This window comes from Elgaria multicarinata, chromosome 1 (genome assembly GCF_023053635.1).
Source record: "Elgaria multicarinata webbii isolate HBS135686 ecotype San Diego chromosome 1, rElgMul1.1.pri, whole genome shotgun sequence".
Taxonomy (NCBI): domain Eukaryota; kingdom Metazoa; phylum Chordata; class Lepidosauria; order Squamata; family Anguidae; genus Elgaria; species Elgaria multicarinata.
Window position 1 is genome coordinate 108,395,345 of NC_086171.1, and position 13,896 is coordinate 108,409,240.

Consider the following 13,896-nt stretch of genomic DNA (forward strand, 5'->3'; position numbering starts at 1 on the left):
TTTTTCCCCAGGCACCTTTAAAGAGCAGACATGTTTGAAACGAAGGAGTGCCTCCCTCCCTCCCTTGCATATGTGTAAAGGAGCGGGGGATGGGGTGTCTTGTTTTTGCCTGCTGTAAGTCTGCAACTCTCCGCACTTACTTGGGAGCCAGTCCTATTGAACACAGTGGGGCTTACTTCTGAGTAGACACATGGGGGAACTACAGAAAGAAGAAAAAAACCAATTAAAAAGAATCACATTGGATTAAAACCTAGCACAATTATAATCTATCTTGTGGTCTTATAGAGCACTCTACGTACCCACGGCACACTTACTTGGGAGTAAACCCCATTAAACTTAAAGGGGTGCTCTTGGTGGTGGTGGGTATCAAAACTGTCTCTCTTTATTGCAGGGAGGCATTTGTAGTTTGTATCCCGTGTTTTAATGTTTTTTAATTTTACTGAACCTCCCAGAGAGCTTTGGCTATGGCGTCGTACAGAAATGTAATAAACGAAATGAAAAACACAGAAAAGAGGACAGCACGTGCAGACGACTGTGTTTTCACCATCACGCTCACTGTAATCTCCAGGGTTATGACTGGCTCTGCTGTTTTATGAAATATTTACTGCAATCAATAACAAAGGAAAAAGTTTATTCAGGGTCACATGATATTTTAAGCCAAACATTTGTGTGTGTGTGTGTGTGGATTCTGGGAAGTAATGCAAAAATAAATGAAAACAAAGGACGCTAATACAAAAAACAAATGTTGCTGTACTTGTAACAATGTTTTCCCCCACTAAAGGTCCAGCAATGAGAGCACTGGTTTCTATTCTGAGTCCCATTTATTGGACAACAGCCAAGGAAATTGGAGAAGCTATGAATGGTTTTTCACTCACTGATGCAGTTTTCAAGAGAGAGACACAAGTGGAATTTGCTACTGGTTAGTAAATTGGGAAAGAGGTTTCCATTTTGCATATCAAACAAAAGGTGTGGAATGAGAAAAAATATGATTTTGGCAATTTTGGGTGCTGGTCCTTCCGTAATCCCTGTCAACTGTCAATCCAAGCTGGTAGCTTTAAAGTTTTTAGAGCACATTTAAATGGTTCATTGTTAGTTAATTTCAGGCCATGCGCTGCTTATGAATTAGAACAATTATTAAAATTCACAGGGGAGATCTTACGAATGACACACGTTGCCCGTGGCTTGGACTCAGATGGTTCTTTACTCTTGGATGTTGTCATCAGTGGTCACATACTACAGCTACAGTCATCAACTGATGTTAATGTAAAGGTAAGTCAAAATGTTACTGAAACCGTATATATTACTCTTTAGGTTTTTTCCCTCTTATATAGGAGGAAAAAACATAACATTAGCATGTCATATGATGCTACTATCATAGATGTTAAAGAGGTCTATAGGATATTGGATAGGTCTATTCTATTGGATAGTCTGCTCATTCAGTAGGCCAAGATTTGTCTCTAGTCTTTTTAGGGAGCAATGTCTAGCCCCTAGACATTGTCTGAGGGGTCATAGGATAGTGGGGATTTCCCCCCCCCCTCCAAAGTTGGAGACACTGTCCTAACCTCAGAAGGAGGAGATGGAGATCCACACACCCTACCCTGCCCCCCTTCATAGCCTGCACAGTTCTTCCTGTGCCAGCTGGCCTCCTAGGTTGGAAATTTGACCTCGGAGGGAAAGAAGGCGTTCCAGTTGGGTGGGGAGGGGAAAAGACATTGAGGCCAGCATATGATTTATCTGGAACCTCTTCCAGCCTCCTTCTCTCCCCCTCCAAAGTACTGTCGTTCCAAGTTTGGGAGCTTCTGGGTATTTAGAGGGCAATCAGTCGCTCTTTTGAACTGCAATGTTCACTTTGTTTTCACTCAAGATCTTTTGCTCCACAATTATAATAAAGCTGCACCATTGTCAATCTCAGCTCTTCTATTTTTCTAAAGAAGTATTTTCTTTTCTTCTTCACTTCTTCACAAGCTTGCTTCTTCATTGAGTATTGCAGTGCTTTGAGCAACCAGACACAGATTAGTTACTATTCTGCCTATTGTTTAAGAAGGAATTATTTCCCCAGAAATTGAAAATCTGATACACTAAATATGGGTGTGTCCTCTGTATGCAATGCTGTATTCAAAACACCTTGGGAATATTACATCTGCATTGCGCCCTGAATGAGCCTTAAGAAATACATTATACTGGTTGTCTGGTCAAGATAGTTTAAGTCACGTAGCAGGTTGTGCTGTTTGCCTTAGCAGCTTACAAAATTAATGCTTAAAGCCCTGACTGCCATCATAGTTCTATAAATTTATTTATTTATTTATTTATTAAACTTATATACCGCTCCCATAGCCAGGGCTCTCTGGGCGGTTTACAGAACTATGAGTCTTTGGTTTAAATGTCTAGATATATTTCATTTCAGATTCACTGAGCTCTTTATTTGCTTAATTATTATTTGAATATTTTTTTCCTGTCAAACATTATTGAAATTTTGAATCTGTTTTATTAATGGCCTTTGGATGGCAAATAAGTAACATGACAGGACAAGGAGGAATGATTGAGAAATGAAACATTGCTGGGAGTTCCAATATGTTAGAGTGTTCCCATTGATCTTATTGGATAGAAATGGTTACTATGAGTGAACCAAAGAGTGAAGAGCCCCCCCCCCCCATACACACACACAAAATGGAGATAAGAGGTGTTCCATAATGGAACTTGCCCATCATGTGCTGATTGGGAAGGACATTTTTATTCTACGGATGTGTTTACACCTGCACTCTTAAACAGCAGTAGCCTATCTCAGTAGGACAGTCAGCAATAAATGACTTCACTTCTGTACTGTTGATCCAAGTCCATCTATATCCTATTTACTGCTGGTGTCACTTTTATAATGAATTTCTGCTGTCTGAGAATTTGTGCACAATCATGCACATTGCGTGGCCTCCATATTGGTTGATTCATTTTAAGGAATGGTTGTGCTGATGGTTGTGCGTTGCTGCATATTAGGTATACTCAATGGGAAGCCTGGAGAATGACAATTTAATGTCTCCTTAATCTGGAGTTGTGATGTTCATTTCAGGATTATACAGAAGATTACATTCAGACAGGCCCTGGTCAGCTCTATGCTTACTCTACACGACTCTTCACCATAGATGGAGTTAGCATGCCGTATACTTGGAACCATACCATTACCTACGATCAAAAGCAAGGATCAATGCCCTTTCTGGTTGAAACACTACAAGCCTCTTCTGTTGAAACAGAATACAACCCACTCGAAGAAGCTCTAACTTTTAAAATCCGTGCTTCCATTACAAAAGGTATTGCTTGGGGGAAATTGTACACAGGGTTTGTGCAAAAATATATGCTTCAGCCTTGTGGGACGGACGCAAGAAATAAGAGACGACACAAGTGCTGGAATTAAACTGGGCCACTTTTATTCAAGATCTGCAAAGGGGGGTTCTCATCGGGCATCTAGCCAGGCCTGCGTTCAGGCCTTCCTAAGTGAAGGGCGAGCTTTCCTGGCCCAGAGGGTGGCGCTCAGTTTCGCCGCCCTGCTGTCCATCCCCAACGTGGGGTAGGGAGACCTTCCCTTGTCACCCCCAACCCATGCCTCCCAAGGCTCAAGGTGGGTGAGAGAGGTCGGCCTCAAAGGTGGTCCTTCTCCCCCGGCCTGGCCACAAGGCTCAACACCGGGAGCCCTCGGGAGTCACCTATCACTGTAACCGTGCCTTGGAAGCTCGCCATTATATTCCCTCTGGATGCCCCTTCTCTACCTGCCTTAATTAAGTGACCAATTATCTCGCAGCCAAATTGACCTAGTTATACTCCCCCAATGTCTTACAGTGTGGAGTAGTCGAAACAATTCACACCCAATTCAGAGCGTGAGCAAAAAATTCCTACTCGGCCCCCTAGTGGCAACCCATAGTACACACTGTCTACAGGGAGGGAGGGAGGGAGCCGCAGAAGCACGAGGGCAAGAGGGCTTGGAAGGGTCGGACATCTGCTCTTAAGGGCCCGAACCCCGCCCAGCCCCAGTGGCGGGAAATCCTGCCAACGCAGGATAGCCACGTCTCTTACCCTGCCCCCGCCCACAAAACCCTCCCCACGCCCAGGCTTTGCCGGGCATGGCAAAATGGGCATTCTCAGAAGTGGATTATGTCTAAACCAGGATATTGATTTTCATTCCAAGCCTACCCCTCCCAAGGACTCAGATCAGGTCACATATACAAAAACTACCTGTACAGTGCCAATAAAATGAGACAAACCAAATGCTAAAGTTCAGGCCATTAAGGTTTAGCCAAGTAAAACAGTTTTGGGTTGGACCCATTCTTAGCACAGACTTAGCATGGCTTAGACCCATGCTTAGCACAGACCCATTGAAATCAGTGGGGAAAGTTGGTTATACTGACTTAAGTCTCATTGATTTCAATGGGTTCACTCCAAGTCTGGATCCTACTGAATGCATCTAAAAGATGCTCAGGGTTGGGCTTTGACAAGTCACCCCACCCCCAAAAAGGAGTTTCATGCTTGCAAGGCAGTCACTGGCATATTCTGCCATTTACAACATCATGAATATCAGGTCAATGGAGGAGTGGGGGAGGGCGCACAACTTTACAAATAAGTTTGAGTAGCCTGAGACCTATACCAGGCATGCCACTCTTGGGTATATTTTATTTATTTATTGCATTTCTATACCGCCCAATAGCCAAAGCTCTCTGGGCAGTTCACAAAAATTAGGTAGGTTTGAGCAATGGAGTCCCAAACATGCATAAGCCATTATCTAGTGTACATGTTCAGATTTCACACTGGCCCCTCTTCCATCTTCCCAATAAAGTGGAAGTGGGCAGTCCTTCTATGCTCATAAAGAAGGAAGGCCTCCTTCAGGCACAGTATCTGACATGCTAGTGAAGGTTCTTGCATTTTTTTCCCCAAAATTTGGACTGATTTTTTCCATGGTTTTACATTAAAAATACATCTTATACACCTTCACAGCAGTAGATTTTTGCACAAACATTTGTCTAGCTTTGAATAGAGAACGTTTCAACCAAAATGCAAAGGACCTTGAAAAAGTCATGTAATAATAGACCCATTGAGTTTAAGAGACCTTGGAGGTAGGGATGTTGGAGGAATCTGCAATGGATTCAAATGAGTTTGGATTTCTATGAATCCAACCTGCAGCTTCTGCAGCAGACTGGCTTTTCTTGAGTCACATGGATTCTGTGGACTGCTTTTTCATGGGTGGGTGTGTATTAGTGTTGATGTCCATTAACTATTGCACATTAGCGCAACTAATGCCCTTGTGCTAACGTGAATTAGCAGAATTGTTTTCTTAAAAATCCAATTCCATGAATAAGCGGCGACGGAACAAAAGACACTTGACAATCTGTGAAGCACAAGATGGAACAGATTTAACAAAATGCATGCATCCCTACTTGGACGTCATCAGTCCAACTCCCTGCTGAATGCAAGATCTGCAATGCAGGATGCAACTACAGCATCCCTCTCAGGTGTTTGTCCCACCTCTGTTTAATCACCTCCAGCAGGCTCACCACCTCCCGGGGCAGCCTTTCCCTCTGTCGAACAGCTCTTACCTGCCCCTGCCGACTGTCAACCTCTCACATCCTCCTTGCAAGGAGAGAATGAAATGTTGGTGGGCGGCAATGGGGAATCCCACAAGCCACCATTTTGAGTAAAATTGCGAGTGTCCTACTTACATAAATTGCAATTTGTGCAAAATGGCAGCCATAAATAGCAACATTTATGCAAAATTACTGGGGTAAACAGTCTAACTAGAATATTTACTACTGTAATTTTGCACAAATGAGGCTATTTACTCATGATTTAAGTAAGTAGCACACCCATGGTTTTTATGCAAAATGGTGGCTTGTGAGGGAAAAAAGATGCTGTGAACTCTCACCAGGCACCTGCAGACCTTCAGGCGGCTCATCCTACATGCCCACCAGGGTCTGGCAAGAGTCCATCAAGCTGCCCCAGGCAGGATGCAGGGCAGTTCACCCATCTCTATGTGACACCTTTTCAGCTATTTGATAATACTCGAGAGTTTTTGCCATTCTGAATAACCCTTGGCTTCTTTATCCACAGGAGACCAAAGCAACCAATGTCCTAATGGGTTTGGTTTAGATTCTTCTGGGTCCTACTGCTTGGGTAAGAGGATGGCCAGAAACAAGATTAAATAATATTGAATTCTCCGTTTAATGCCTTGCCTGTCTCCTATGAGTCCTCCTTCCTTCCAAAGCCCTCTGCAGCGTACAATCCCTTCCTATTTTCTAGATTGCTCCCTCTCCCTTTTGTTTCATGTAGATTGGACGACATTAAGCTACAGTTGGTGAGCCTATTGCTCTTACACGGTGGACTTATTTGAAAATTGGCCTGGTTCAGACAACACGCTAAACCTTGCTGCTTAACCACAAAAGCAGCAGGGTTTAGCGTGCTGTCTGAACCAGGCCATTGTTACTGTGTTACTATAAGATTTGTTACATTGGAAAAAATCCAATGTTGTCTGTGGAAGCAAACTGGCATTTACACATTGAAACGTTGAGGCTGGGATTCAAACCCGATCCGAATTTGGGGTGTCTGGCTTCCATTCTGATCCTTGAACATGGGGTATGCGTGGAGGACATCACTGCACTTTCAAGCACCTTTTTGTTTAAAAACAAACACTATTCATTCCATGTGAATATGGGGGAAATGAGCTTTAAAAACACAACTGAAGTGGTGTGCTGGTTTTTCTTTGTCACTTTGAACGTAGTAAAGGATAGGAAGCAAACTGTCGCTGCAGTTTGAGTGAGATTAGCAATGTGGTGGGAATTGGATTCTTCTCTTCTTCATTTTGTTGTTAAATATGAACATTGCAAATCTCAGGCAGCTAACTAGACCCTATAGGCGTCATGTTGCCAATATATGTACTGAGAATGATATTGAAATTTTATTCAGTTTTGCTTTTTATCATCAGATGAAGATGAGTGTACAGCTCGAAATCCATGCTCCCATGTATGCCACAATGCTATAGGTGCCTATTACTGCTCATGTCCTAAAGGCCTTACCATATCAGCAGATGGAAGAGCATGTCAAGGTAAGGGTCATTTTAGATGGCATGCAGTAGCTTGAGAAGAGGGAGATACAAACAAACAGCAAACCCACAAGTACAATGTAACCCTCCCACCCCAGATTTAACACCATTAGAGTAAATCCTAGAAATCATTTGGCTCAAGTTTGGCTGACCTCTGCACTGGGTTGCACTTTTTTGGGGTGGTATTTGCATCCCATGAGATAATATTATTTATTTTTATGCATTACATTGATATTCAATCTTTCTTTCATGATGGAACTCAAGGTTTGTACATGGGGTTCAGTCTCCCATTCAGGCACTGGCTTGAGAAAGTTTGTTGCATTATATATTTTCAGACCTTGACCTGAGATATTAACATGGGTAATATCTTCATGATGAAATGGATGCTGTTTCTTCTCCCGTGATATGCAATGAGGCATATCTACACTTATGGCTTGCCCTTTATTGCAGATATTGATGAGTGTGCCTTAGGGAGGCATTCGTGCCACACTGGCCAAGACTGTGAGAACATGATCAGTTCTTATCGTTGTGTGGTTCGCTGTGGGATTGGCTTCAGAAGAACCTCAGATGGACTGAGTTGTCAAGGTATGGGAATGGATTTATCTGCCAACAGTGATCATTAAATAAGACAAAACTACATTAAGCAATGCTTTCATAAGGCCAGGATGGATTCCTGAATGTAGTAAGAAATGGATTGAAATATATGGTGTTTGAAATATTTTCTTCTCACTTTGTTATTCTCTGATAAGATTTCTGCAGTTTCCAAAATAACCAGCTAGACAGAGGTTTTTCATTAATGCTCTTTCACTCACTTGTTCTGAAACATAGGTTCTTGTTATTTAAGTGTAATGTGACTTTTCATTTTGTGCTGCTCCCCTCATGATCTAGACTAGAGCAAGGGTGCACAACCTTTTTTTTTTTGTCCAACAGCCACATTGCTGCGCACACACACACACACTCACACAGGCCTGGGGTTTCTCTTGCTAGGTGTACCAAGAGAATCCCTTCCTTATCTCCAATCTCTGATGAGAAACGGCATGATTTGAAGCGGAGAATCAACAGATCAGGCTGGGTTTTAAACCTTCACACTCCCAACACTTCTCCATCAGCCTCTTCACTCTAGCTGCTTTTCTGCATGGCATAGCAAACGCAGCTACACACAGACTCCTGGCTGGTGGAATAGTGGCTGCAGAAAAAAAACAGCAGGCAGGGCGAGGGTCAAGCAACCCATCTCCCCACCCTCCCCAGTGACTTGTCCCCCTGTTTGGTGGTAGTTGTCCAGTTCAGCCCTCTGGGAACAAGCGCTGCAAGTCTTCAGGGTAAGCAATGTTTAATGGTGTCCTTCCTCTTTAACAGATGTTAATGAATGCCAAGAGTCTAACCCTTGTCATCAACGCTGCTTCAATACCATTGGAAGCTTCCACTGTGGATGTGATCCAGGATATCAGCTAAAAGGCAGGAAATGCATGGGTATGAAATAGCACAGAAATGAGCGAGAATAGTTTATCACCTGTAGGTGAACATTTCTTTCAGCAGGCCCACAAACTTGCAGTCATTATTGCAGAATGCACCTTTATACCACGTCCTGAGGTCTAATATCATGCTATTGAAAAACATAGTTTTCCATTTGTTTGAGGTACTAAACATTTTTACTGGACTCCCTGCCCACTTGGTTATTTAAATACAAGTGGGTATATGTGAAAATTCATGGGGACAAGAGAGAGAGGGATTGAGATCATAAGAAGTGTGTCTTTGGAGAGTATTTCCTTCTCCCCTCAGGATTTCATTTGCAAAGGAGTAGATCCCCTACTCCTTTGTAGCCTCGTGTGGCGCAGAGTGGTAAGCGGCAGTTACTGTTACTGCAGCCAAAACTCTCCCCATGGCCTGAGTTCGATCCCAGCAGAAGCTGGTTCTTCATCATGGTCTATGCATCACACATATGGGCTTTGCGCCTGCGCAGAGACCGAACGGAACCTTCTATAGCTAAGTGGAATGTTTTTGGCGGGAACCCCTCCTCCACGCTACCGCGCATGTCCCTGGGGTTCCCACCCTTACCTCAGTTCTTCGTCGTCCACTATTGTGCTTAGACTCATAGAACGAACCTCTAGCGTTTCTCAAAAATTTTCCCTCTTAATTCTGGTTTTTCCTCAACTTTTCTTCAGATTTTTTCTGTCTTCTTCTCTCCTCTCTTTATCTATCTATCTATCTATCTATATATAAAAAATAGTTTTTTAGTTGATACTTTCTTCAGCGACCCGCTGTCGCGCTCGCCTGAGCCGCATGGCAGTGAAGGCCCCTTTTTGCAAATGTGTTAAGTGTGGAGCGAAACTTCCTCCTACAGACGGTCATTCACTGTGTGTTCTCTGTCTGGGCGAGGCTCACGTAGTGCAAACTTGCCATCACTGCATGGCATTTACCAAGCAGACTAGAAAGAACAGAGTCGACCGTTTGCGCGCCGTGTTGTAGGAAAAAGCCCTCAAGGCAACGGACGCGACGAAAATGGACAAAACGGCATCTAATAAGACCGTTGGAGGCCGCAGCACTGAAGTGTGCGATGATACCAGAGCGAACAGTAGGGCACTGATACCCCTCACGCCTGGGCGGTCATTGGCAAGTTCCGCAGCCAAGAAAATTGCAAAAAAGGCTCAGACGCCAAAATCTTCCTCTGATCCGGAAAAGAGGAAAAAGAAGAAGAAAAGGGATGGAAAGTCCCCTTCGGTACCGAAAACGGCCCATAGCCATTCAACTGTCGTAGCGGTATCGACAGTTTCCACATCGGTACCGAGAATGCTCTCGTTACCGACACTAGAGGCCACAGCCACGGTAGCGGCTCGGCCCCCGAGCTTGTCGGAAGGAGGAATCCGAGATTCGGTCTCTGCAACCTCGATAAGGGAACCAGCGCCCTTAGAAACTGAGGAAACCAGTGCTGTTCCTCAACCATCACCGAGACCAGCGGCCACGGACAGTCGCCCACCAAGGCGTGAATGGGATGGGATGTCCCAGTACTCTGAACCCCGTTCCAGGCACGAGTATTATGACTGGGATTACTATCGGCCTCAACATTATTATCCTCATGGCCAGACTTACCAGTATCTGCCTGAAGCCTATTTCGCCCATCCTCCTCCTACATCTAGGGTTCTTCAAATCCCTCTGGCTCCACCTTCGTCTCATCAAACCTCGCCTATACCGAGCCATAGACGCCATAGCCACACCTCTTCGGCACCGATGTCGACCGCTATCGCTACAGTACATGTTCATCAGGAGCAGGCTGAGCCAACACAGCAGGAACTTCAGCCTCTCAGATAGCCTTCACCCGAAGACGATTATCCATCTGACTCAGTATCAGTTATATCAGTGACGCCTTCGGCACCATCACCGGAAGATGCGTTTCACGCACAAGACCCTTCTTCACCATCTGAAGATATGGGCAGGTTCTCAGAACACATGCTGAGAATGGCCAAGGCTCTCGGCTTGGATATCCAACAGCCCGAGGATCCAGAGGAGGACCCAATTTATGATGTATTTCATACTTCATCTAATACAGCAGTTGCTATTCCTTTACCCTCTGCTTTGAAACAGACTGCGCAGCTCTCTTGGAAGACTCCAACTTCCACACAGGCTACATCGAGGAGACTGGAAACCCTCTACCGAAAACAAGAGAAGGATGCGGGGTTTCTATCTCAACACCCCAAACCCAACTCGATTGTGGTGGAATCAGCCCAGGGACAATCACAAAGGACCCACTCTGCCCCTGTAGACAAAGAGGGCAGGAAATTGGACCTCACAGGCAGAAGGATCTACTCCTCTGCCTCTCTCGGTATCAGAGCCTCCACGTATCAAGTGACCATGGCTCGATACCAACTCTTCCTCTGGGAGAAAGTAGGGTCACTATGTGACTACCTCCTAGAGGACAAGAGAGAACTGGCGAGGGTCTTTCAAACAGAAGCCTCAGTGATAGCGAAACAACAACTATCAACCGCGAGGCATCAAGTAGACTGCCACTCCAAGAGCATGATGGGTGCCATCTCTCTAAGAAGGCACTCCTGGCTAAGATCCGCCAATCTGACTCAGGAGACTAAAACTAGGATCGAGAGCATGCCCTTCGATGGAGAAGGTTTGTTTAACTCCAAGACCGATGACACGTTGGATTCGATTTATAAGGCCCGTACTACGGCAAAGAAAATGGGTTTCACTGCCCCTCCTCCACAATACAAACCTAAGCGTTGGACCAGACCACCTGTCCAACAACAACAACAACACCGCCCTCAATACCAGGGACAGTCAAGGCAGCAGCACCAACTCCAGAGAAAACGACCTTACCAAGGCCGTTACCAGCATGACAAGCATCAGCCCGACTTCAGTAAAAAGCAGCGGGTTTGACTCCTCCATCCCAGATCCACCTCCCTTTGCAAACCGCCTAGCACCGTTTTACCATCACTGGGAGTCAATAACATCAGACTCCTGGGTGCTCACTATCATCAACTCGGGGTATGCCATTGAGCTCGATGTCCTTCCTCCTTCTTCGGGAGTGAGAGTAACAGCGCCATCCCCTCCTCTGCTTCTCGAGGTACAAACCCTATTAGCGAAGGGAGCCATCTCTCCCGTACCCACAGAGGAACTCAACCAGGGGTTTTTCTCGCGCTACTTCACGGTCCCGAAGAAGGATGGAGGTCTTCGACCGATCATGGACTTAAGGCAATTAAACAAATGCATCACTCCGAAGAAGTATGACAACGCTCACTTCTATTCTGCAGCTCCTACACAGAGGAGTTTGGTTCGCTGTGGTGGATCTGAAGGACGCGTACTTCCATATCTCCATCAGGAAGTCGCATCAAGCTTACCTGAGATTCGCAATACGCGCACTCCAGTTCCAGTTCACCGTTCTTCCATTCGGGCTGGCCACGGCACCGAGGGTCTTCACGAAGGTGATGGCGGTGGTGTGCGCCCACCTAAGACAAAAGGGAATTTACATATACCCGTACTTAGACGATTGGCTTCTGGTAGCGAACAGCAGTTACACGCTCCAGAAGGATATACTAACCACTCTCAACCTGTTGGACTCCTTAGGTCTATGGGTCAACGAGGAAAAATCCATCTTGACCCCACGCCAGAAATTGGACTTTATAGGGATAACTCTATCTGCTCGGGACGGGAGAGCATTCCTGCCCTGGTCCAGAGCAGACACCCTTCGGGACCTAGTCATCGTTACCGAAAGCCGCCTAAAAGTCTCAGCATGGACAATCCAAAGACTGCTAGGCTTAATGGCAGCCACCACCGCAGTGATCAGGCTTGCAAGACTCAGAATGAGGATCTTGCAAGGGTGGTTCTTAAGAAAGTTCGATCTTCGACGCGATGCCCGACGAACTTACCTGTCGATCCCGAAGCAAGTAAGAGCATCCCTGAAATGGTGGTCTTCGATGAAGAATCTCTTAGAGGGGGTCTCGTTTCAACAAGAAGCCCCTTCGGTAACGATTACTACGGATGCCTCGTTGATCGGATGGGGTGCACATGGCAACTCCCTTTCCGCTGAAGGTCGCTGGCCTCCTTCCCAGAGGGAACAGCACATCAACCACCTAAAACTCTTAGCAGTGGAAAATGCAATAAAGACCTTCCCACAAATTATCGAAGGCCGAAATGTCCTGATCGCGACGGACAACACCACCGTAGTGGCATACATCAACAGACAGGGTGGAACAAGATCACACACCCTGAACCGATCGGCACTCAGAATTTGGAACTGGTGCATAAAGAGAAATACTTACCTGACGGCGATCCATGTAGCGGGGAAGGAGAACACCGTTGCGGACTCCCTCAGCAGGTCCTTCCACGTCGACCACGAATGGGAGCTCGATACCGAAGTCAGGGACGATCTCTTTCGGTATTGGGGTCGCCCTGCTGTCGATGTCTTCGCTACCGAAGAAAACGCAGCTTGTTCCAAGTTCTGCAGCAGAGCAGGAAGAGGAAAGCACTCTCTAGGAGACGCTTTCACCAGAACTTGGGAAGGAGATCTTCTCTACATCTTTCCGCCTTTTCCACTGTTGACAAAAGTGCTAGCCAAGATCCAGACAGATAGGTTGGATTGCATCCTCATCACACCGTGGTGGCCTTGACAGACAAGGTTCTCTCACGCCCTTCGACTGTTGAACGGGAATTACATCAGACTCCCGTCGATACCGATGCTGCTGTCTCGACACCAGGGCAGGGTTCGACACTCAGATCTGTCGACCCTCAAAATGACAGCATGGAGGATAGCAATCACTCCTCCCTTCATATAGGGAACCTAACTGTAGACCAAATTTTATTGGCATCGCTAAAGCCTTCAACAAGGAAGTCCTACAAAACGAAGTGGCAAAGATTTCAAAAGTTTGCCTTAGACAACAATCAGGCACCAGAATCTTGTCCTTTGTCATTGATTCTCAAATACCTATTGACACTTTTTCAGCAGGGACTCAAACTCACTTCGATCAGAGTCCACCTAGCTGCTGTTACGGCTTATCATCGGAGCATGGATGGTTTTTCACCCTTTACGCATCCAACATCCAAAAAATTCCTAAAGGGACTTAAGAATATGATACCGACAGTAAAGTGTATCGTTCCCTCGTGGAGCCTGTCAGTTGTATTACAATCGCTGACAGGGAAACCCTTCGAGCCCATGGCCTCAACAGACCTTAGGCTTCTGACATTCAAGACTGTCTTCTTAGTGGCCATCACATCGGCTAGACGTGCAAGTGAGCTTAGAGCTCTCAGGATAGATGCTCCTTATACTATTTTTCACAAGGATAAGGTGGTGTTATGCACAGACCCTGCCTTCCTGCCTAAGGTAG

At 45.5% G+C, this 13,896-nt stretch overlaps 1 protein-coding gene across 1 annotated transcript in view; it reads left to right on the forward strand.

Annotated features, from left to right (window-relative positions):
* Positions 1-13,896, forward strand: part of HMCN1 (hemicentin 1) — a 291,005-nt gene that overhangs the window by 259,344 nt on the left and 17,765 nt on the right. Inside the window, exons 95-101 of the mRNA XM_063134738.1 lie at positions 782-919; positions 1,148-1,269; positions 3,062-3,299; positions 6,085-6,147; positions 6,956-7,075; positions 7,523-7,657; positions 8,429-8,542. Of these exons, the coding sequence (XP_062990808.1) occupies positions 782-919; positions 1,148-1,269; positions 3,062-3,299; positions 6,085-6,147; positions 6,956-7,075; positions 7,523-7,657; positions 8,429-8,542 (930 nt within the window). The remainder of the gene's footprint in view (positions 1-781; positions 920-1,147; positions 1,270-3,061; positions 3,300-6,084; positions 6,148-6,955; positions 7,076-7,522; positions 7,658-8,428; positions 8,543-13,896) is intronic.